The 24,731-nt window shown below is 33.2% G+C and overlaps 3 protein-coding genes across 3 annotated transcripts; 1 reads left to right on the top strand and 2 right to left on the bottom strand.

Annotated features, from left to right (window-relative positions):
- Positions 1–637: 637 nt before the first annotated feature.
- LOC107877346 (protein STRICTOSIDINE SYNTHASE-LIKE 10-like) lies at positions 638–2,512 on the bottom strand. The gene has a single exon (XM_016724007.2). The coding sequence runs from the start codon at positions 1,948–1,950 to the stop codon at positions 841–843; it is 1,110 nt and encodes a 369-aa protein (XP_016579493.1). The 5' UTR covers positions 1,951–2,512; the 3' UTR covers positions 638–840.
- A 1,027-nt stretch (positions 2,513–3,539) lies between these two features.
- On the bottom strand, positions 3,540–6,575 carry LOC107877347. Its single transcript, XM_016724008.2, has 6 exons — positions 6,252–6,575; positions 4,929–5,042; positions 4,432–4,660; positions 4,170–4,284; positions 3,904–4,065; positions 3,540–3,785 (listed from the first exon to the last, which is right to left on the bottom strand). The coding sequence occupies exons 1-6, from the start codon at positions 6,348–6,350 to the stop codon at positions 3,749–3,751; spliced, it is 756 nt and encodes a 251-aa protein (XP_016579494.1). The 5' UTR covers positions 6,351–6,575; the 3' UTR covers positions 3,540–3,748.
- A 15,130-nt stretch (positions 6,576–21,705) lies between these two features.
- LOC107878458 (heat stress transcription factor A-4c) lies at positions 21,706–23,950 on the top strand. Its single transcript, XM_016725453.2, has 2 exons — positions 21,706–22,232; positions 22,629–23,950. The coding sequence occupies exons 1-2, from the start codon at positions 21,999–22,001 to the stop codon at positions 23,691–23,693; spliced, it is 1,299 nt and encodes a 432-aa protein (XP_016580939.1). The 5' UTR covers positions 21,706–21,998; the 3' UTR covers positions 23,694–23,950.
- Positions 23,951–24,731: the final 781 nt, after the last annotated feature.

Here is a 24,731-nt window from a genome sequence, read left to right as displayed (position 1 = left end):
AAATTCCATGTAAAACTTCCGGAGTTTGAACTGACAAAGGTTTAAACTTGATGAATTTTCTTGGAGTTTTACATACTGGGAGGTTCCAATTCCACGACATTGTCTTGGATTGTTATGTTACAGAACAAAACTCCGAGGCATTATTCATTTTTAACTAAACTCCAAGATACCGTCGTGGGGTTCTAAGTTACAAAACTAGTTTTCGAGATGGATTTTGGGACAGTGTCACGGAGTTCAAGAAAAGCATAAATGATGAGAGTATCTACTGCTTTATATTTTTAAATTTGAGGTAACAAGAGATCTCATTTCCTCGATCCCATATGACTGAAGTTCAAAAAAAGCGCAAATGATGAGAGAGTCTCTATCGCTCATCGGTCCCCGTATGAAAAAGAGTACTCCTTCTTCAGTCCCCTCATGAAAAATTACAATTCTTGGTTAGTCTTGAAATCGTAACTTATTTCAAATAGCAATAATAAAAGTGTCTATTTGTGAATTTTTCCCAAATACGAAACAAGTTATAATAACTTATACAGGTGTCTTCGAAGTTCCAACAAAACATGCATTTTCACTGTATTTGTCTCTTTCCATTGCTTGGTCAACTAATCAATTCTTTTTTCCTCTAAAACTATCAACATAACTAACCAAACAGCCTATTTTGTGAAGATTCGATTACTGTGCTAAAAAAAAATAATTTTAACATACAACTAAAGGTATCTTTGCAGCTTGAAATTGACATTTCATGACTTTGGATTTAACTTACATTACTCGTAGGGCGGTCTCCAAGTAGTCCATATATTCTTATGAAAAATTCATTACACTGACGCTATGTATGACTTAAACTTATAATTCATAAACTCCCAAAACGGACGTCGCAACAGAACCAAACCACAACTTGCCATGTTTCTCCTCAACTTCACTTATAGTCCTCAATGTCTTGCCTTCAACATCTTCTAAAACCTCCAAAACTCGCCCGTCCTCACTTAGCTTCATTGCAGTAGCATGCGGTTGCCCTCCGCCTAACATGTTGTCCAGTTGCTGTGCAGTGATTGGGAGCTTCAACAGTGCCTTTCCGAGCTGCGAATCTGAAATACTCAATTGTGCAAATACTGATCTTTTTGCATGCAGCGCGACCCAAAATTCCCCTCTCGAATTTATTCTGATGTTGTCAGGTAACCCCGGCAACTCAACAAATGTATCATGTGTTCCTGCAAGGGGGCCTTTAAGCCAGTACCTTAAAATTCTAAAATTAGTAGTTTCAGCCACTAGCACGAAGGACCTGTCTTTGCTCAAAGCTACACCATTTGCAAATGCAAGGCCTCTCAATAAAACGGTTATTTTTTTTGTTGATTTAACATATTTCATTAGCCTGCCAGTCTTATCTCCTCGTAATACAGAGGAGAGAAATTGCTTGCGTTGGTACTTTGTGCTTGATTCGGTGAAGTAAATCACATCATCATCGACACCCACGTCATTTGTGAAGACTAGAGGCTTACCTTTGAATTCTTGGACTAATGGTGTAGCTAATCCTCCTTTTGGACCAACAACTTGGATTCCTAAATAGGCATCAGCAATGTAGAGTTCTCCTGTTTTGTTATCGAATCGTAAGCCCAATGGCCTCCCACATACATGCTCCAATTCAGGAGCGAAAGGCCGGGTACAATTCTTCCTATTAGAAGAAGTGACTGCAAAATCAGCCCAATATGATCCTTTCCACTTGAGAATTCGTCCATCGGCAACTCCTGTATAGGGGCCTTCTCCTTTTGGATCGAAAGCAATGCTGTCTGGTCCAACTGCTCCTTTCAGTTGGATGATTTCAGATTTTGGGAGGACATTTTGGGAGCCTGGTATGGGAGGTGGTTTCAACACATTTTCCGAATTATCAAAGGCTAAATTAACCGAGACAATTAGCGCTATTGTAGCACTGATCAACAATAAATTTAAAGCATTCATGGCAAGTGTTTGTTTGGTGATGAAATTCTGTCAAAGATTTCTTCTTTTATAGGACATTTGCATTTGGCTTGTTTAAAGTGGACTGATTTTTCAACATAGACCTCGAAGTCATCCAAGAGAAAGACATAAATATTATACAAAAACCAATCAAGTATATACCAAAGGAGATAAAAATGAAAATGAACTTACTATAAAATGCTACAAAATGGTTAACAAGGGACGGCTGAAACTTGGGAAAGAAAAATGGGCATTGATTAAGTAAAAGTTCGGTATTATCCAGCCATGTGGCTGTTTCTGGTGCTAAAAATAGGAATTATAGATAAGGGCATATGTGAGCTCTTTTGCTAAAATGTAGGGGCTTATTTGATCCCCTATTAGGGCGGCTCAACCGTGTCGGTGGCCTAAAGTCAAAATATATTAAAAGGGTCTTTACTTTATTTCGTGAAATTCATATAATTTATAAGGAGATACGTAAGAACCGCCAGATTTTGGGCCTAAAGAGCATCCACATTACATTACTGAACTTTGTTGTAGGCAAAAGAATGATCATTAAGTGTAGAAAGGTAGAAAAACAGGTCTATTATCCACCATGTTTTTAACATTGTGTCACTTGCTTTCAGTGATTTCTCAATTAAAAAAGATGACACATAAAGAGTACTACTTTCTTCATTTATTTACCAAACTGTAGAACCCAACATGAATAAAATGTTGGACTGTGTCCTTAAATATTTGGGTGGGATGTGGGGGTTTGTCCTTACTAGTAGTCGTAGTACTATTTTTATAATTTCTTAGCCTTTAATTTCTATTACTACCTACTATTTCGTGTAGTTCGATTATAGTAGTATTTTGTTGTAGTACTGTTGTTCTACCATCTATTATTTTTGTTACTATTTATTGTCTCTTATACTTCTATTATGTTTTTTTCTAGACTTTTTTTTGTCTTGAGCTAAGGGTTTAAGGAAACAGCTGCTCCACTTCACCTCTGAGGTAGAGGTAAGGTCTGCATACACTCTATCTTTCCCAGAGCCCATTTTATGGGACTACACTGAGTTTGTTGTTGTAGAGTGGGTTAGAGTCCTATGTCATTGGGAATGGATTGGTAATTTGCTTATATGAACTTTGAATTTTTCCCTCATGAGCTAACTTTTGGGGTTGAGTTAGAACCGGAAGTCATAAGCTAGCTTTTGGATTGAGTTAGGATCAGGTGTCATAGCTAGCTATTGGGGTTGAGTTGGGACTAAATATCATACCTTTATACAGTATCAGAGCCAGGCTCATCCCTGTTTGAGTTGCCAGTTCATGTTTCAGTTGGGCCTAGACGTGAATGGGGTGTTAGAGTGGGTTAGAGTCCCACATTGGTCGGAAAAAGACTATTGGTTTGCTTAGAAGACTTGAACAATCATATCCTCATGAGCTATCTTTTGGGGTTGAGTTAGGTCTAACTGTCACATCATTACAACTCCCAACTATTAATGGAGAGGAAAGTTAGGTCATTTCACATAGTTAAAGTATAAATTTGGACTTCTCCATGTATAACTTAAAGACTTTCTGGGTACTTACTAAACCATCCAAAATTTCAAAGGCATCACTAAATGAAGGTTTATGTATATACTGATATATGGCTGCTTATGTAGCATTACAAGTATAGCTCATAATTAATGGCAATTTACACTAGTTTCCACTAAATAGCATGCGAGTGCTTATATACGGTTCATGTTGTATGGTAACTTCTGTTGCTTATCCTGCTTCGAGTATATTCTTTACACGTAGATATCTCCTTGATTGGTTGCCATGCTTCTCAAAGTTTGGGAATTGTAATCTGTAAAAGTCCGTCCCTGCATTGTCAAACACTAATGAATTTCAGAATTGTATCTATAGTAGAGCTCTTTTCTTGACTAGAAGCATTCAGCATAACGATATAAAGGTAAACGATTACAAAGATTGAGAACTTACACAAACTCAGCTGAGACGCGATCTTTATTAGCATTACTTGGAAGTGGCCAGAAAACTCGGTATGGACCCTGCACAATCTCCTTTTTGTGATAGGCTGATACCAAGTCATTCAAGTATGTTGCCACTTTACACTGAATTGAACGATTTCCAGAAACTATTAAGCTGTCAAGGACATAACACAAGTTGAAGTCATCGTATGTTACTGTTCAAAGTAGCATGGCACCTGGACCTTCCGAAAGACTAATGAATAGTTGTAATTTGTTTACCTTTTTGCACTGACTTCTACCTTTATATCACTTATATTGACACCGGGAAGTTCTATTGATACGACATACATGCTTCCAGATTCTGCAATATCCATCCTCGGAGACCATTCACTTCCTGTATTAGCAAAAACAAACGGATAAATTTTCAACATTCTGAATAGGCTATACCTATCAATTTCGCGGAACAAAAGTCAGTACTACAATACATCATTTATTCAAGCAAAAAAACCGCGAATCAAAGCAAAGCATCATGGTTGTTTACCATTAGATTCAAGTCCAATTCTTGTTTCTTTCAATTGGAAATTAGTCGTTGTACGTGGCCTAGCAAATTTAGGAGCTTCTGTTGCAGTTTCATTGTATTCGCAACCTTGTGCAGTAGACTGGAATTTCTTATTGGTAGGTCTAGAAAACATTGGTCCTTCAGAAGCACTAGAACTCTTTTTTGCACAACCATTAGGCTTGTAAGGCGAGGCGGATTCAGTGCAGCTTCCCTGTCCCAAAGCAAGAACATAAAAAGTTTAGGTAGCATAACAAAAAAGGCAGTCCGATGTACTAAAGGTTTCTCTATCCGCGGGGTCCAGAGAAGGACCAGGCCACAAAGGTCTATTTTACGCAGCCTTACCCTGCATTTCTACAAGAGGCTGTTTCCATGGCTTAAACCCGTGACCTCCTAGTCACATGGCAGTAACTTTACCAGTTATGCCAAATAGCACAAACTCATTGAAACTAAGTAAATGACACTTCCACTAATTCACAGACCTGTTCACTTGAATTGAGCCTCATGAAACAAGCTTGAGCATTGGAACTTTGTCGTGCATAGTACATTCTGTTATCGTACCTTGGAATTGCAGAACTCAAACTACTGCTACAGCTCTAGACATTAAAGCAAGTGAAAAGCCAAAATATTACATAAGCGAATAAATGTTTCAATAGAGAAAGAACAAGCTGAGTTACTAAGTAGATTACAAATTCAGATTATTTCAATCCTTTTCTTAACAAGATGAAAAGTTTATTACTAATTTGATACAAAAGCTTTGATAAATCGTAGGAAGAAATCAAGAAAGAAGCTACAATCAACGTTCACAATCAAATATTTGTAGATATATAGTAAATTTCGTAATATAAATGAATGTCAAAAGCTATATTATATTCAAAGTTCGCGTGCACCCTATAACCAACCGTCTAGATCCACCCAGCTACATGCACCAATACTTCCACTGTTCACCCGTCATGCCTCAAATAACACTGAATAAGCATGGACGACACATTATAGGAACCAAACATCAAATGAATTACGAATTTGGAAGTGTCTCACTCTAATACCGTGTTAAATCAATAAATATTGGGTATGATAACTCAATCCCCAAATATAGAATATGAGGTTAGAACTGTCCAAGACCGTGTGAATAATCCAATCGCCCATCCCACAAACAGTGTGAGACTACTAACAAAAACTAAAGACATTAATTAATATATAAACAGACACTTAAATTTGGTCGCAGCTAGCAAGTAAGCACTTCAATTTATAGAGTGCACATCTAGACAACTCAACTTAGTCTCAACTAGAAACTAAACACGCCTGTGTCTCGTGGACACCTGATTCTGACATGACAAATAAATTTTGGAAGTATCTAGATGATCATTTTGAAAGTTGAAGTATTCAACTAACACAATGAAGACATGTTTAGGTGTCTAGATGTGCAAACTCAAATTTAGAGTGTTTACTTGCCAACTGAGACCAAGTTTGAGTGTTTGGTTATACCTTATTCCAAAACTAAGATTGATGAATTGATCAAAGGGTAGACGGGATAGTTAAAAGAACTAGGGAAATGAATAGCTCTATGACTTAATCACAACTTTATACAAATTGTACTAGCATTAATATCTTAATCAAAACATAGTCATAGAAGAACGACGATACCATTTACTGGACTCTTAATAAACTGTTGAAACACATATTAATGAAATTATTAAACATAAATATAGAATCTTGGCAAAGCTATTCATTCTACAGAACGCGTAGACAAGCTTATAGCTCCGCGTCTACTAGCATAACTACGAGAACATACAGAGAGAAATTACCATAGGAAACAAATGAGTAGCCGCGGTGGAGATATCATCATGTGCAGCTAAATGTGCAGCAATAATGTTAACTCTGCGTCGCACCACTTGACTCTCCATTACTACAAAAATACACTGAATACACAAGGTGAGTTTGTATGTGAATGTTGAATAGATGTTAATGCTCTTTGTAGAAGGGTGGGATTTAAGATGAAAGGATTTGGTTGTAGATATTTTTTTAGTGTGAAGTGAACTTTTTAGTTGAAAAAATCTTCACATAATTCAAGAAATATCAGGTATTCAGATTAGATACTATTGGCACTTGTAACAATGTCATTTTCAATTGTTTTTGCCAATTTGGCCAAAAAAAAGTGTATGTGCAAACTATAGTTTTGGGCAAGTTGGAACTTGATATTTTGCCTTTTTCTTTTGCTCTCTTTTGGCTGCAGTCAGTAAGTAAGAAATGTAAAGAGGGGAGCCTGGCGTAACTTTAAAGTTAGATGCGTGATCAGGAGGTCATGTCAAATAAAGTTGCTAGTCTGGTTCGGTCCTTCTTCAAATTCTGCATTTAGATCGAGATCTTAATGCATCGAACTATTTTTTTTTTTTTAAAGTAAAAAGCCGTGAAAAAGATGAGTCGATTAAAACTTGACATATATAACTTAATGTAAGGAAAAAGAGCTAAAAATATCCTATGGAATATTTAAAATAGCTCATATTTGTTATCTGTTTGCTTTGGTAACAAAAATACCTTACCGTCTACCTTTTTGATAACAAAAAAACAAACGGAGGGTATCTAAAGAGAATAATTTACTTTTAAATTTAAAAGTAATTTAACTTTATATTTCCTATTTTATCTTTAACATGATGATTGTAACTACATAAATATGATGACATATTTTAAAAAATTTAGTCATATAAATATTATGACGCCATTAAATGACATGTTATAAAATTATTTATTTCTTATTTAAATTAGGCATCAATATAAATAATATCACCTAAATTGAAACCAAGAGTACTATTTATACCCTTACTATTTCAGTCAAATTAATTATTTGAGGTTCTTCTAATATACGAGTGATGGAAGAAGTGATAATATATAGTTGAAGAATGAAGACCAAGTTCATACACGTGGAATACCATATTGCCATAATAAATAATTCCCGGTCGTCTTATTGTCAATAAGCTTCTTAACAAGTTGTAAGGAAAAAAAAGAAAAAAAATAAAGAAGTTGATAATTTATTAAATTAGGAGTAACGACCAAGAAAATTAAAGCACATCCTGACAAAAAGTTGATCAAATAATAACATTGACCCAATTTTTTGTTTTATTAATTACGTTTCACGTCATGATGACGAAACTGTTCAACTTAACATAAAAAAAGTTACCCTTTGTTTAGACCAATCCGAAACTAAAACTAAAATTAAACTTTTTGAATTTTATTTTTTTTTAAATCTCAATGCACTCTTTTATTGAAACTTCAAAATCATGATACAACGTTGTAGGAATCATTCCTCTACTAAATTGAGAGTCTGACATACCAGACTCTATTAACTTTGTATTCACAAGTGTAAATTAATTAGATAAGTAACTTGACTTTTCCTTTCATGGCGATTCAAACTCTATTTCTCTTGTCTTCATTGATTTGATTTTGAAAGATGCGACCCCCATTCTGTTTAGTTATAGAAGTCCTCCTACCGATCTTGGAATACTCTGAAAGCTTGTGTATATCTTACTTTATTTGTACACATGGCTAATCGATGCAAGTTTGTCTGTCACTTTGTTTGCTTTCCTATAGCAGTGTTGCACACTTATTCTCCTTCTTCTGACATCTTTCTTAATTGCTCGAATATTTGATTTTGAGTTGATTACGAATTGAATTCAACATATAATTAAGGATGATCTTTGTTTAGACCAATCCGAATTTAGAACTAAAATTAAATTTTTTGAAGATTTGATTTTGATTTTGGATTATGAATTGAATTCAACATATAATTAAGAATGGCCTTTTGAATTGAATATCAAATTTAGTACTCTGATATAGATTTTAATACTTTGAATTTTTAAACAGTAAATGATTTGTTTAATGGTAAAAGAGAGGCACTTGTCTCACAATTGTTGTACTTTCTAATAAGTCTGTCTTAAGAATATCCTCTTATTTTTTTATAAGAATAAGGAAGAACAAGTGTCTGATTGGATCAATCAAGCGACGAGGGCACAGTTTTTATTTTATTGGGACGAAGTTACTATCACTTTTTTCTATAAGAATAAGGAAGAACAAGTGTCTGATTACATCAATCAAGTGACAAGGGCACAAACTTTACTTTACTGGGACGAAGTTACTATCACTTGAGGAATTCTTTGTTCTTTTTTCTTTTGTAAAAGAAGAGATTGTAGTTGAATACAGAGATTGTAGTTGAATACAAATAGGTCAGTGAAAGACGAATAGGCTAGCACGCATGAGTTGTTTGGTTAGCTTTCAGTTGTTAGAAGACTATTGTTCCATCTCTTAAGAAAAGGTATGGGTTTGGTCTTGAAATAAAGAGATATGCTCTTCTCTTACGTGTGCTAGAGTATTATGTCCTATGGCACTTTCTAAAGAAAACTACAGTCACAGTCTATCAACTACTCACAAGACCATCGAGATCTTCGACTTAATTCCCAAAGGTAATCCACTCAGCTCTTCCCAACTTATACAAGGGGAACGAAGATAATGAAAGAAATACAGGGTCCTAACTAAATATATAGTACAGACTACTATTTCATTGTCACATTAGTTGAGTCGGTTCAATTCGTTCTTATCTATAGCTAATTCAAAAGCCAAGATTAAAAGTTCAAATATCCAAATTGATTAATCCAACATTGAATTTGAAGAGTTAATCCAATCCAAACTCATTTGGATTAATTTCTTCAATTCGAAAGTGAAAACTCAAATCAAAATTTTCATATTCAATCTGATCCCCATAACATTCACCCTTATATATACTAGTTTAATCGCACATGCCTCGCACGTATAATGTTTGAGTATTTAAAATTAAACAATTTTATCTATTGCGGAAATTTTTAATAAAGTGTAAAAATTCAAATCACTTTTCAAAAATCTTTCACACTTTAATATGATAATGTAAACATAAACATATCCACATATATGTTTTACCCTAGCCTCTCCTATTCTCTCTCTTGGCGACATAGGTAACTAGGACAGCTATGGCTGCCACCGTCTCTCCCCAGCCTTTGGCTGTGGGAGAGCTTCTCCAAAACCTTACAAACAAACCTACAAACACCAATACAAACTCTAATTATGTTGATAAGCTAAATCAAACACAATCAACTATTAATCTTTCACAAACTAGTTTAACACCTGTTGAAGTTGTTCATGAAATTCCAACGTTAAAATTTACGTTGGATGGACGACAAGCTTTCCCCAAAGATGAGGGACTTCATGAAGCCATAGTGATTAAATTATCCATGGGATCACCAAATTTGTCAATTTTAAGATCAATTTTACCTAAATTTCTCGATACTAAGGGACATTGTCTTGTCGGGTTGTTTGCGCAAAGGCGACTTCTTATTTGTATGGATCAATATGATATTTTGTGGCTGCATTATCAAGAGGTGTGAATTATTTCATGCACAATGGCAAAAATCATCATATTAGGATTTTTCCGTGGACTATTGGATTCAACCCTAAGGAGAAGACTTCACGTGCGACAGTATGAATTTCGTTTCCAAACTTGTCGATGGATTTGTTTGCTAAGAGGTCTTTGCTTTCCATTGCTTTAGCAATTGGAAAACCTATTGCTGTGGATAAGTCCACTCAAGTAAGATCAAGATCGAGCACGGCTAGGGTTAGAGTCATCCTTGACTTAATGGACAAGCATCTGGATCGTATTCGACTTCAAAGTATGGACAAAATCACGGGCAAAATTATTGAGGAATTTCAGAAGGTGATGTATGATAATTTACCTCAATATTGCACTCATTATAAGCACCAGGATCATGATAAAAAGAAGTGTCGATTGTTAATTGAAAAAAGTAGTTCTCCAAAAAGAAGATGATGCGATAATGGAGATTGAGGGAACTTCGGTTGAAAAATTACAAGGAGATGCATGCACGTGATTATCTAAATATTAAGAAGAAACAATGAAATAGAGTTAACATGGGGGATATTTCAATAGGTTAAGTTTTGGCTAGGATGTCCGAAAACTTATCGGAAAAAGCACAAACTGAAAAAAAGCGCTTCAAAATTTGCCTCGTATTATGGATACAAGTGTCGGGACTAAGAGTTTGATGGTTTCTAAGAAGGATATGGAGTTGAACAATACTAGAGATGATGTTGGAAATGAGGGTTATACAATAGTTTCACGCAAACAATCTGTTAGTCCTCAAATTAGGAAAGAACTTAATGTGGCAAAGAAATAATGTGTTGCAACAAAGGATATTGTGGATCCCAACACCTTTGAGGCTTTTTTAGATAAAAATAAACACCAATCTGATTCGGGCAATCCTAAATATCAAATTGCACTTTCAGAAGTGACAAAATGCTAATGCAACAACACGTCTAAGCTTGATTTGTCCCGTACCTGTCTTGAAGTCGTTGATGGATACATTAGATACCTCGACGTGTGATATCCGTTCTTCATTTATGGAGTCAATTGGTGAGCAATGGGATAAATTTGGATATAAATTATTGTTCAAGGGTAATGAACAAGATATGAATGGGGTAGTGGTCTTAACTCCGACGCATTCGAACAACAAGGTTGAAGGCAAGAGTGACCAAAAAAATGGTACAAATATAAAGAGTTGGGCAGATATGGCAGGGGATGAGAAACAGGCCTCATCCTCTCCAATATGTAGCAAGTTGAGTTCAGCAGCCTCAGAAGTTGTGCCAATTTATGCAATGATTCTTCCATCTTTAGCTGCGGAACAACTTATGGCTCAAACAAGTGCACCTTTGAATGCTATGGATAATCCAACCAAAGAGTTCCAGGCCAAGAGGTATGATCCAAGAGAGTTGATAGAAAATCCAATGAAAGCGTTTGAGGGTGATTTAGGTGTTGAAATATTTGACGAAAAAGATGAGGATGAAGTATTGGATGAATGCTTTGCTAAAGTGGCTAGGGATAGAGATCTTCACCTAGACAACAAAGAAAGGGATTCAAGAAAAAGAAGACTCATGAAAGGAAACATAGTTGGGATGGTAAAGTGTCTGAAGAGGTTATTCTAAGACAATTACCAATGAGGGTGGCAAAGCAGAAGGTTACAAGGTTCAATTATATCAACAAGATTCAATAGATCGAGAAGAATTGATGAAATATGAAGATATTTTAGACTGGTTGGAGGAAGAAGACAAGGTGAAGAATCGAATCTTTATAGGGTTATATCTTCTTGAAGATTTTTAATTTTTAAAGAAACGTGGATCTGACTCCACACTCTTACTTATTTTAATCTTTCATTACTTAAGTATTATCATTTGTAATATCATCATAGAGTTGGTTATTAACTCTGTGATGATAATAGAATATTTAGTTCTTTCTTTTTCTTATTTTTTACATGCATGTTAATTAGAAGAGATTTTGTTATGCCTCAACAGGATTAGTAAGGCAGGGCATAGCCCCCCTTGCTTGTACTTTTTCTTTTGAGTTTTGCTTTTAATATATATATATATATATATATAAAATCTTTTCTTATTTTTAAAGTCAAATCTTTACAAATTTATTGATTGCATTCTATTACGTACTTTAAAATTTGAAAAATCTGAACTTCTTAATTTTTTCTTATTTTAATAGTTTTATATTTATTTTTAGATTTTTTTAGTTGATTTAGAATTGTTAAACTAATAGAAAAAGTATCAATTGTCATTAATTTTGATGACTTCTAATAAGGAAAAGTTTTACCATAAATATATTTAATTAATTTTCAACTCTTAAATTCAAAAAAGATACAGAAATTCTGATGTCTTCTAATAAAGAAAAGTTTTTACCATAAATATATTTAATTAATTTTCAATTCTTAAAAATTAGGAAGAAATAGTGAAAAGAACGATTTTTTCTAAAGTAAAGACTTTTAATGAAGGGCAAAAGTTCAATTCACTTTTCTAAGGGTCTTTACACTTTTAATATATTTGAACCATATTTTTGTTACGACTATATATATATATATATATATAATCTTTCTTTTTTTTTAAGTCAAATCTTTACAAATTTATTGATTATATGCTATTACGTACTTAAAACATTTAAAAATGTGAAACTTCTTAATTTTTTCTTATACTAATAATTTTATATTTATTTTTAGATTTTTCAAATCTTCTTAAAATCAAATTTAGTTGATTTAGAATTGTTAAACTAATAGAAAAAGTATCAATTGTCATTAATTTTAATGACTTCTAATAAGGAAAAGTTGTACGATAAATATATTTAATTAATTTTCAACTCTTAAATTAGAAAAAGATGCAGAAATTCTGATGTCTTCTAATAAAGAAATTTTTTTACCATAAATATATTTAATTGATTTTCAAATCTTAAATATTAGGAAGAAATAGTGAAAATGACGATTTTGTCTAAAGTAAGGACTTTTAATAAAGGACAAAAAGTTTAATTTACTTTTCTAAAGGTCTTTACACTTTTAATATATTATATAATATATATATATATATATATATATATATAGATCATATATTATAGATATAGATAATTAAATTAGCTCAATTGTTTGTTTTAGATGGAGAATTTTATGTTGGTTTCAATATATTAAAAGTGATTTCATTTGGTTAGTCTACTAATTAAATAGGAAATTGCGGCTTAACGAATGCAACAAGAAGACACAAAAATAGAAAATTAAGGATAAAGACAATGAAGACAACTTTGAATGTTCATGTCAAAGGAATAATCAGTGTCCTAATACTATGATTAATATCTAGTGATTTGTTTTCCACATACACTATAATTACATAATTATAAAAACTAACATGCTTAATTATATTATGTACACTATTCATCTGTGTGTTAATTTTTTTTTATTATTATTAGAAGTGTTTAAGGAAATCGTATTTACTGAGAAGCCCCTAGAGTTTTAACACTTTTATTTATAGCTCCTAGCAAGAAATATAATTGTAAAATAATATTTCTATTGTTTTTAACTTTGTCAGGAAAATAAGCTTCGTTTGTTTATTATGCAATGCAAATGACATGTTTGTCCTTTCGATACATGTTCATGTCATTGTGCTTTTCATGCTAACCCGATCCATACAGTCGTACAGAGTTCTGTTTCTCGTTGTAGTAATTTCTCACTACGAACTTGTTGAAGATTTGATGGTATAAATTTTTTTGATAATTTTGGGATAAGTTTATATGAAGTATCATAATCAGTGAAATTAGAGATTATGATAATTTGGTAATGTAAATCGTAAATTTATATCAGGAGACTGTATCGTAAGTGAAAATAGAAAATCATGACAATTCAATAGAGTAAATGGAATAAGCTAACACAAGGTATTGATAGAGTAAATGAAATAAATTTAAATGAGATAGCAGAAGTAAAAATGAGAAATCATGACAATTCGATATGTAGAATTTGTAAGTTATCCAATATAATAGTTGGGTTGTATATACCATGAAATTTAATCAATTTGTCATGGCTTGCATGTTACAGTTACTGCATCACTTTACCATCTTTGCCATTAAATTTAAAAGCATTCTAATCAGAAATTTTTTCATTAAACTTAAAAAGATTGTTATTAACATTTGTCAAAACCACAAAAATATCGATGTGAAAATAGCCTGTTTATACAGATCAACCTTTCTATATAAATTAAATATTGTGACATCTTCAATCTTGCATATTTGCAATAGCTGGGCTTAGATAAAAAGACTTAGATCTTTTATTCATTCTCTCGTGGTTATAAGTTGGCTTTCGCTGTTGCAAAATAATGTCCACATGCCTCAATAAAAATATGTGAGAGGATGACGTTGGTGTGTTTAAAGAGAGGTAGAGGTAGGATAAAAAAATATTGGGGAGGTGATTAGGTAGGACATGACATATCTTCAGCTTAGCACGGATAATCTTCAACTTATCAAGGATATAAAGATCGTGAATTTAAATAGTCCAGTGGTGTCTCACTTTCCTATGGGTTAGATGTAATAGTTGTTCGGCGCAACATATCTGTCTCTCTTTTCACAGCAGTAGTGTCAACAGTACTTGGTTACTTTGTCCCTTATTTTTCTGATACTACTCCTACTTGATTATCACATTATTTTGCGGCTATTATTCATATTCTTTGAATCTTTTGTACTATTTTTTCTATTATTTATTATGTCTTCTTTACTTTCTAAAATGTGTAAGTTGAATTAATGATCTAAAATGAGTCAAAACTTAAATATCCAGCATATTAATCATCTAAAATGAGTCAAAAACTTAGATATCCATCATATTAATGAATCTAAAATGAGTTAAAATTTAGATATCCATCAATTATAAACATATAGTTCTAAACAAACATATCTATAGTATGATGAGTAGTGGGGTAGAGGTACAATGTTTCAATGATAATATAATTGTTAAAATGAAAATACAGAGAACCTAGTCAATATGGCAGCCTCTCATAATAAATAAAAGAAAGAGAAAAAGTCATAAATCATGATACCTCTGACTCCACAATTCTACTCTCGTGCTCTCTCTTTCTTTTCTCTATTTTTTTATCTTCAAACTTGGAACGCTGAAAGCGAACCATATTAGTCAAAAAAATAATGAACAAATAGGACCGTTGAAAATTCTATGCAATATTATAATAATAATTATTATTATATTAATAATTAATAATAATGTTGGTGAATAACCAACAAATAGCAATACTCCCTCCGTTGCTTGACATTTTTTGACTTGATATATTATTTAAGGAAAAGAAATTTTTTTTTTGGATATTTGTGGTTTAAAATAAATGTTAGATACTCACGTGAATATAAATCATTTCATTAAAGATAAAAAGAAAATTTTAAAAATTAAATTATTTTTTGTTATAGTAAAGTGATATTTCTTTTTACTTAAAATTAGACGGAGGAAGTAATAATAATAACGATTCCTCTCTTTCAATTTATTTGTCAGATTTAGAAAACATTTGATTCTATAGACTCAAACTAGATATTTAATATGTACCAAAATATTCATTAATCATGTGAATTAAAACATGTAAGGTGGAAAAATGAAATTAAATAATTATCAAAAAGGTAACAAACATTCTTTAGGAAAGGAATTAAGAATAATAATAAGGCACATAAATTAAAGAAATTAAGAATAATAATAAGGCACATAAATTAAAACAGAGAGACTAAGAACATACGATCTTTGTTCTAATTTATACATGACACTTTTCTACCTGGAGTGTTAGTTTTACTATTCCTTAAAACTAATTCGGATTCAATCAATTCAATTTTTACAAAAATAAATTTAAATATTTATGTTATAAAACAAGAAAGAATAAAGAAGAAGAGTAGAGAGAATAGAGAGAGTAATTGTTATTTCTTCTCTTGAGGATGATTTACAATGAAGAAAGCCCTTCTATTTATAAGGGGAATTTGTCCTAGTTTCATACTGAAAAACAAATACATCAAATTCTGATAGACATCAAATAGATCTTGATATACATTCACTATAATTGATATATATCATAACACTCTCCTTGAATGTCTAACAATACGCATATAGGCTGTCTCATTAAAAAACTTACAAGAAAACCCAGTGGGACAAAACCTCGTAAGGGAAAAAGAGTTCAGCGCGTATTAGCTCCCCCTAATAAGAACATCCTTGAACTTTTGCATTCCGATCTTGTGCACCATCTTCTTGAAAGTTGCAGTTGGAAGAGACTTGGTGAATAGATCAGCCACATTGTCACTTGAACGAATCTGTTGTACGTCAATATCACCATTCTTTTGGAGCTCATGTGCATAGAAGAGCTTTGGCGAAATGTGTTTCATTCTATTTCCTTTTATGAGTCCACCTTTCAGTTGTGCTATGCATGCTGCATTACCTTCATATAAAATTGTGGGTAATTTGTCACATTTCAAGCCACATTTTTCTCGAATGAGATGTATTATGGACCTCAACCATACACACTCTCGGCTTGCTTCATGAATAGTTATAATCTCCGCGTGATTCGATGAAGTAGCTATGATAGACTGCTTTGTTGATCTCCAAGATATGGCAGTACCCCACATATGAATACATAGCCTGTTTGAGACTGAGCTTTATGCGGGTCGGATAAGTATCCAGCATCAGTCGTCTCCTTTAGATATCGTAATATGTGTTTGATCCTATTCCAATGTCTCCTAGTAGGAGCAGAACTATACCTTGCTAGCAAATTTTCTGAAAAGGCAATATCAGGCCTTGTAATATTTGCAAGATACATTAGTACACCAATTGCACTAAGATATGGTATTTCAGGACCAAGGAGTTCCTCATTCTTTTCTTGAGGTCGAAATAGATCCTTATTCACATCAAGTGATCGAACAACCATCAGAGTACTTAATGGATGTGCTTCATCCATATAGAATCATTTCAACACCTTTTCTGTGTAGGCAGATTGATGGACAAAAATACCGTTTGTCAAATGCTCAATTTGCAAATCAAGGCATAACTTTGTCTTTCCGAAATCTTTCATCTCAAACTCTTTCTTTAGGTAATCAATTGCCTTTTGAAGCTCTATTGGTGTTCCAATAAGGTTTATGTCATCGACATAGACTGCAAGTATAACAAACTTCGACGTTGTTTTCTTTATGAAAACATATGGGTAAATTTCATCATTCGTATAAACTTCTTTAGATAAATATTCACTAAGACGGTTATACCACATGCGTCCAGATTGCTTCAAACCATACAATGATCTTTGTAATCTAATGGAATAAATTTTTCGAGGCTTTGAACTATATGCTTTCGGCATTTTAAATCCTTTGAAAATTTTCATGTATATCTCATTATCAAGTGATCCATATAGATAGGTTGTTACCACATCCATCAAATACATTTCAAGTCTCTCATGGATAGTGAAACTAATAAGTTAACGCAATGTTATTGCATCCATAACTGGTGAATATGTCTCATTATAATCGACACCAGGCCGTTGTGAAAATCCTTGTGCAACAAGGCGTGCTTTATATCTCTGTAATTTTTTTTCATTTCTTTTTCGCACAAAGACTCATTTATAGCCGACAGGCTTAACACCATTAGGTGTTTGAGCTATGGGTCCAAAAACTTCACATTTGGCGAGCGAATTCAATTCAGATTGAATTGCTTCTTGCCATTTTGGCCAGTCATTTCTTTGTCGACATTCTATGACAGATCGAGATTCAAGATCCTCTCTATCTTGCATGATTTTCGTTGCAACATTATATGCAAAGACATGATCCACTACTATTTCAGATCGATTCAGATTAGTTTCAACATCACTTGAATTTATGGATAGTTTCTCATTTTCTTGAGTCTCAGGCTCATTGGTTCCTTCAGGGATATCAATATTGCTCGAATCTTGAACTTTCGTATGTGGATCTTTCGTAGTGTCATCTTGATCATTTGTTTTTCTTTTTCTAGAATTTCAATTCTTAGAACCTAATGGTCTGCCACGCTTCAAGCGTGCTTTAGATTGATTAGTTATGACACTAGTAGATAGTCCTTTAAGGACATCAATTCTAATTGGGACATTCTCTGCAGAAATATGTGATTTAATGATCCTTTTCAAATTTGTAAATGCGTCCGACATTTGATTTGCAATTCTCTGCAGCTGAATGATTTTTTGTACTTCTTGCTCACAAATAGAAGCACGTGGATCAAGATAAGATAGTGATGAATTTTTTCATAAAATTTCTCTTTTGATGTCATTATCTTCTCCCCCTAATTTTGAAAAAAATATCTCATCAAATCGATAATTTGCAAATCGAGCAGTAACATATCTCCCATTAATGGTTCAAGATAGCGAATAATGGAAGGTGATTCAAACCCAACATAAATTCCTAACCTTCTTTGGGAGCCCATCTTGGTGCGGTTTGGTGGTGTTATCGGCACATAAACACCGTACCCAAAAATTCTCAGACGAGATATATTAGGATCTTGACCCGGAACCAATTGCAATGGAGAAAATTTATGATAATTTGTCGGTCTAAGACGAATAAGTGTTGCAGCATGCAAAATTGCATGACCCCAAACAGAAGTGGACAACTTAGTTTTCATTAGTAATGGTCTTGTTATCAACTGCAGACGTTTAATTAATGACTCAGTAAGGCCATTTTGAGTGTGAACATGGGGGACAGGATGTTCCACGCTTATCCCGATTGATAAGCAATAGTCATTAAATGTTTGTGATGAAAATTTTACAGCATTATCAAAGCGAATAGATTTGATTTGATTATCAGGAAATTGTGCCCATAAGCGTATTATTTGTGCTAAAATTTTGCAAATGCCAAGTTGCGAAATGTCAAAAGGCACATATGAGACCATTTAGAAGAATCATCTATTAGGACCATGAAGTATCTAAACGACCCACTTGGTGGGTGAATTGGTCCACAAATGTCCCCATGTATGCATTCCAAGAACGCGGGGACTCAATCCCAACTTTTATTGGCGATGGTCTCACAATCAACTTTCCTTGATAACAAGAATTACATGAAAATTCATCATTCGAAAGAACCTTCAAGACCTTTAATGGATGCCCATTTGAATTTTCTATTATTCATCTCATCATTATTGATCCTGGATGTCCCAGACGATCATGCCAAAGTACGAAAGTATTGAAATCAGTAAACTTTTGATTTACTATGGAATGTGCCTCAATTGCACAAATCTTTGTCCAATACAGACCCAAAGATAAAGCAGGAAACTTTTCAACAACACATATCTGCCCAAAGACATTCTTGGTGATACCAAGATATTCAAGATTCATGTCATCAAATGTCTTAATATGATAATCATTTTCACAGATATCTTTAAAACTCATCAAGTTTCTCCGAAACTTGGGAGAGAACATAGCATTATTTATGATGAGTTTAGTTCCTTTGGGTAAGATTGTAATGGCTTTTCCGAAGCCTTCAATCAAATTAGCACTATCAGAAATTGTAGTAACATTAATCTTGCCCATGTTTAGATGAGAAAAATATTTCTCGTCTTTGAATTTCGTATGTGTAGTGCCAGAATCAATCAAACATATATTTTCATGAAAATTATCCATATCTGTAAATAAAATAACATGCACCAAATAAAATATATATTAAATCTTTGTACAAAGTGAAAATCATTAATAAATAATTAATTACTTTTTAGTTAAGCAATTAGTTACATAAGAATACAATAATATAAGTAACTAAATTATTAATGCCAAATAAGATAGAAAGAGCGACGAGTTTCATAACAACAAAATAAAGTGTCATTGTCTTTCTTTTACTTTATTGAAATCAGTGCATTAATGAACTACGATAATACAAAAGCAATCAATACTATTTAAAAACTAATACTCATGCAAACAACTAATTTTACATGATTCTTTATTCACTAACTATTATCAATAAAAATAAAATAAAATAAAAAATCATTCATTCTTTCATGTTTACGGAACCATCACCAATTAAGTGATCAATTTTTCCTTCAGGGTACTCGAAAAAGTCTGCTACATCCAAACATGTGATGTCAACATTATTTTCAGAGATAACGTTAGCCTCGGGATTTCTCTCTTTCTTCTTTAGTGATGCTTGATAAAGATCAACCAAGTGCTTGAGAGCACGACAATCACGTGAATAATGTCCTTTTCCGCCACATCAAAAATAAGTAACTGCTTTACGTTTCTCATCTTTTCTCTTTTTGTTTGATGAATTATTAACATCCGGAACAAGATTTCTTTCTTGGTCATCACGACCACGATCATGTCCACAATCAAGACCGCGACCTTTTCCACGCCTAGCATGGTGAGCGTGCACATCATTCACCTCAGGAAATGATGCAGATCCAGTTGGTCGGTTCTCGTAATTTTTCATCAACAAATCATTAGTTTATTCAGTCACAAGAAGATGAGAAATGAGTTCAGTATACTTCTTGAAACCTTTTTCTCGATATTGTTGCTGTAAGAGCACATTCGAGGCATGAAAAGTGGAGAGCGTCTTTTCCATCATATCATTATCATTGACCGTCTCTCCACAAAGTTTCAATTGAGAAAAAATTCTGAACATAGCATAATTGTATTCATGAACAGACTTGAAATCTTGAAATCTTAGATGCATTCACTCATATCGTGCTTTCGGGTGGATGACCATCTTTAAGTGGTCAAACGTTTCTTTTAGGCTATTCCACAATATGAGTAGATCCTTAGTAGTAAGGTACTCAATTTTTAGAACTTCGTCAAGATGATGACGCAAGAAAAATATAGTCTTAGCACGATTTTGACCAGATGCTGTATTTGCATTCTTTATGGCGTCTCCAAGACCCATAGCATTTAGGTGTATTTTAGCATCCAACACCCATGAAATATAGTTCTTTCCCGAACTTTGAAGGGCAACGAACTCACACTTCGTAAGATTGTTACCATATGGAAAAAGGAAGGAATAAAAAAAATAATACCTTAGCCTTAGCCTTCAAATTTGAGACGGTAGAGTCTCGTGCTGATAACGTGTTATAAAACAAGCAAGAATAAAGAAGAAGAGTAGAGAGAATAGAGAGAGTAATTGTTATTTCTTCTCTTGAGGGATGATTTACAATGAAGAAAGCATTTATATTTATTGGGGAAATTTGCCCTAGTTTCACACTAAAAGACAAATACATCAAATCCTGATAGACATCAAATAGATCTTGATAGACATTCACTGTAATTGATATATATCATACCAATTTAAAATTTATAGAAAAAAATAATATAAATTATAATTTCTTCTCATATCTACCCGAAAAAGTACTTTCTCAGTTCTAATTTATATCATTCAATTTTTTTAGTCAATCTTAAAAATAATGACACAGTTTTATATTTAATAACAATTTAACTTTTAAATGTCTACTTTATCCTTACTGAAATGATTTAGACTATAAATTTCAGAAAGAAAAATCTGAAATTCTGTGTCAAATCAACTAATTCATACTCACTCCGTTTCATAATAAATGAATTGTTGGATTTTCGCACAACGATTATGGAAAAAACATTAAAGACATAAATTTAACACAACTTTCAATTTTTATCCCCCAAAAAAAAGTTGACCTTGTAATACTTTTTCAAAAGTTAATCGGTTGTCAAATCATAAGCATAAATTTGGAAAAAAAATCAATGATTCACTTATTTTGAAACACTAATAAATACCTCAATAATTCATTTATTCTGAAACGGATGGAGTATAAATTAAGATGGAGGGATTATTAATTTAAATCTCAAAAATACTACGTATTTTAATTGGACAAAAGGGGTAAACATAGATTGATTCTTCCACCCTCCCTCCACCACTTGTTCCAAAATCCATATTCAAAGTCAAGTCTACCTTCTTTCAGTCAAGCTGAATAATGAAGAAACACTGTACATTTCTCCTTTCCCTTTTTTATATACACATACGCTTCTCTTTTTTTTCCATTTTCTTCTATACCTTCACCTCTATGATCTCACTCTTCTATTAGTAATAATAATTTTCTTCCCCTTTCTCATTGAAACTCTAATTCTCCCCTTTAATATCTTCATAGTTCACACTTATTAATTTTATTCTGTTTTCGTAAAAAGATTTCAAACTCGAGATAGATACAATTGGTGCATGAGTGTACATGGTAAGCATAGTCATGGAAAATAGTAACGGAGGGTCTAGTTCAGCTCCTGCACCTTTTCTGTCAAAGACGTATGAGTTGGTTGATGATGCATATACAAATCCTGTTGTTTCTTGGAGCCATAATGGTCGTAGTTTTGTTGTCTGGAATCCCCCTGAGTTTGCTAGAGATTTGCTTCCCAAGTACTTTAAACACAATAATTTCTCCAGTTTTATAAGACAGCTTAATACTTATGTAAGTTAACCATCCATTTGTTTCATATCAAGGTCGTTTCAGTTAGTCTGAAGGGTTAAAAACACGCCTGAAGGATCTTGTTTATTGAGTTTCATATCTGAATAATAAGGTGTGTGAGTTTTCTGCCCGAACTGTCACCAAATGCTTATCAAAACACATCTGAACTATTAGCTATTCACTTTTCATACCTGAATAATGGTGATATTTAGGTAGTAAAAGTGAACAATTGATAGTTTAGACGTTTTTTGATGATATTTCAGGTCGGAAGCTCACATGTCTAGTAGTAGTTCATGTATGACACCAAAATTCCAGGATAATTTAGGTGTGTTTTTGACCATCAACTCTTTCAGTTTTGAACTTTTTGTTTGATGATCTTTCTTTTTCCTCGTTCTATAGGGGTTCAGAAAAGTTGATCCTGAACAATGGGAGTTTGCAAATGAGGAGTTTATAAGAGGACAGAGACATTTGCTGAAGAATATCTATAGACGAAAGCCGATCCACAGCCACTCTGCATCAGGACAATCTGTTCCTCCATTGACAGATACGGAGAGACAGGAATATGAAGACGAAATCGAGAGGCTCAAGAGAGAAAATAGGTTGCTTCAGTCATCTGCTGAGAATCAAGAGAAATTCAATCAAGAATATGAAATTGGAATTAAGTCTGTGGAACAACGTTTACAAAACGTTGCTCATAGACAAGGGAAATTGATTTCCCTGTTGACTCAATTACTACAAAGGCCTGAGTTTTCGTCTGATTTAATTCAATGTACTAATAGTAACAGCAAGAAGAGACGGTTGTTAGTGTCGAATTACTTAACTGAGGAGGAAAATGCAACTACTAACTCCGTTGTTGCACCAAAGTTGGATTTGGAGATGGTTAAAAAGTTGGATTCTTCGATCAATTTTTGGGAGCATTTTCTTTATGGAATTCGGATGAATCCAACAGAAGATCAAATATGTGATTTCGAACACCCACAACCATTGCCTCCACAAATTGTTATACGCGAAATGGATACTTCATCTGATGATTCTGGCAAAAGAAACTCGCCTATCACTCACTCACCATCGCCTTCAAGGGACATACAATCCTCGCCTGAATTCGGAGGAGGACCATTGAGTCCTGTCATATCATCAATTTACGTCAATTTAGAATGTCAACTCAAGCCATCTGATCAGACTAATTTGGTCATTAATGCAACAGAAAGTCAAGTTGAGGGTAACGCCACTAAAGCATCTGAATCAGTGCCAAACTCAGGCAATGATGTTTTTTGGGAACAGTTCCTAACAGAGAGGCCTGGTTGCACTGAGCCACAACAAGTCGAGAACAAAGACATCAACGGATTAACATGTGATAGCAGGTTAGTTGAAGACCACAGATATTGGTGGAACCGCGGGTTTAATGTAGAAAATCTTGCTGAACGAATGGGACATCTTAGTAGTCCAGCAACAACAGGAAGTTGAGTTGATTCAATGTTTACTTTGATGACATGTATGTCAATTGATGTATTTTGTTTGCTTCCAATTTTGATTATTAGATGTCACACAGGAGCACTTTTGCTGGTTTGTTGTGTAATGTAATAAATAACAGATAAGAGTTCCTAGTTATGAGATCACTCACTAGAAGTTAGTAAAGTAGTGTATTAATTAGCATTTTTTCTGGAACTTTTGGTGTAGACTTTACTGATAATTTATTAAAGTTCTAGCAAGATATTTATCTATATTTATGATAGATACAACACGTGAGGTCCGAAAAGAATAAGTGTACGTACGTCATCTCCTAACTCGGAGGTAAAAAAGTTGTTTTCCATAGACCCTCTGCGTATTTATGATAGTTGATTAGAGATTTTGAAAAATTAGTGATTAATAGTCTGTCCAGTCGAACTTTTGGAAAGGAAGGGTTTATTTGAGAGAAATGAGGGACCAGAAGTCCCCAATTAATTAATAATAAATTAAACATGCTAAAGTAGATAATACAAGGTCCAAAATCAAGTTTTATCGATAGTTCAGGGACTGAAAGTGTAATTTTTTTTTGTAAGAAGAAGATAAATATCATTGAAAAATAATTGGACTTATTGACTTTCTACGCAAGCAAATTAGAGATATGCCAAAAAAATTGTTGAAACATAACCTAAGCAAATCAAACGTAATAAAGTTTTGTCGTCCAAGACAAATTTATCACATGATATACGAGAAAATATCTTTATTACTCATTATAAGAATATTTTGAAAACATCAATTAATAACGATATTTTTTACTAAGTAACCTTTTAGATTTTTATTTAAGATGAAGTGCAAGAATAACTCAAGGCCAAAATGATTTAGAGATGTAAATATTAGAATTTGTCCTGAATTTTTTATTTTACTTGATTTTCTATCATAATTTGAATTATTTTTTTGATAGAAAAAAGGTTTTCTGATAGGAAAAGATTTCTTTTCTATTAGGTTTTGTTTGTTCATTCGGAATTTGTAACTCTGTATAAATAGAAGATCTCTCTTCTC

Source organism: Capsicum annuum, chromosome 7 (genome assembly GCF_002878395.1).
Source record: "Capsicum annuum cultivar UCD-10X-F1 chromosome 7, UCD10Xv1.1, whole genome shotgun sequence".
NCBI lineage: Eukaryota > Viridiplantae > Streptophyta > Magnoliopsida > Solanales > Solanaceae > Capsicum > Capsicum annuum.
Note: the sequence above shows the minus strand (reverse complement) of the source record. Positions and strands in the feature narration are given on the sequence as shown.

What these genes read in the sequence shown, in the direction of transcription:
- LOC107877347 (XM_016724008.2), bottom strand. Translation starts at nt 6,350, where the DNA reads ATGGAGAGTCAAGTGGTGCGACGCAGAGTTAACATTATTGCTGCACAT. An exon ending in AATTGGACTTGAATCTAATG is followed by an intron (nt 4,285 to 4,431) that starts GTAAACAACCAT and finishes TTGCTAATACAG; the next exon opens with GAAGTGAATGGTCTCCGAGG. An exon ending in GTAGAAGTCAGTGCAAAAAG is followed by an intron (nt 4,066 to 4,169) that starts GTAAACAAATTA and finishes TGTCCTTGACAG; the next exon opens with CTTAATAGTTTCTGGAAATC.
- LOC107877346 (XM_016724007.2), bottom strand. Translation starts at nt 1,950, where the DNA reads ATGAATGCTTTAAATTTATTGTTGATCAGTGCTACAATAGCGCTAATT.
- LOC107878458 (XM_016725453.2), top strand. Translation starts at nt 21,999, where the DNA reads ATGGTAAGCATAGTCATGGAAAATAGTAACGGAGGGTCTAGTTCAGCT. An exon ending in TAAGACAGCTTAATACTTAT is followed by an intron (nt 22,233 to 22,628) that starts GTAAGTTAACCA and finishes CTCGTTCTATAG; the next exon opens with GGGTTCAGAAAAGTTGATCC.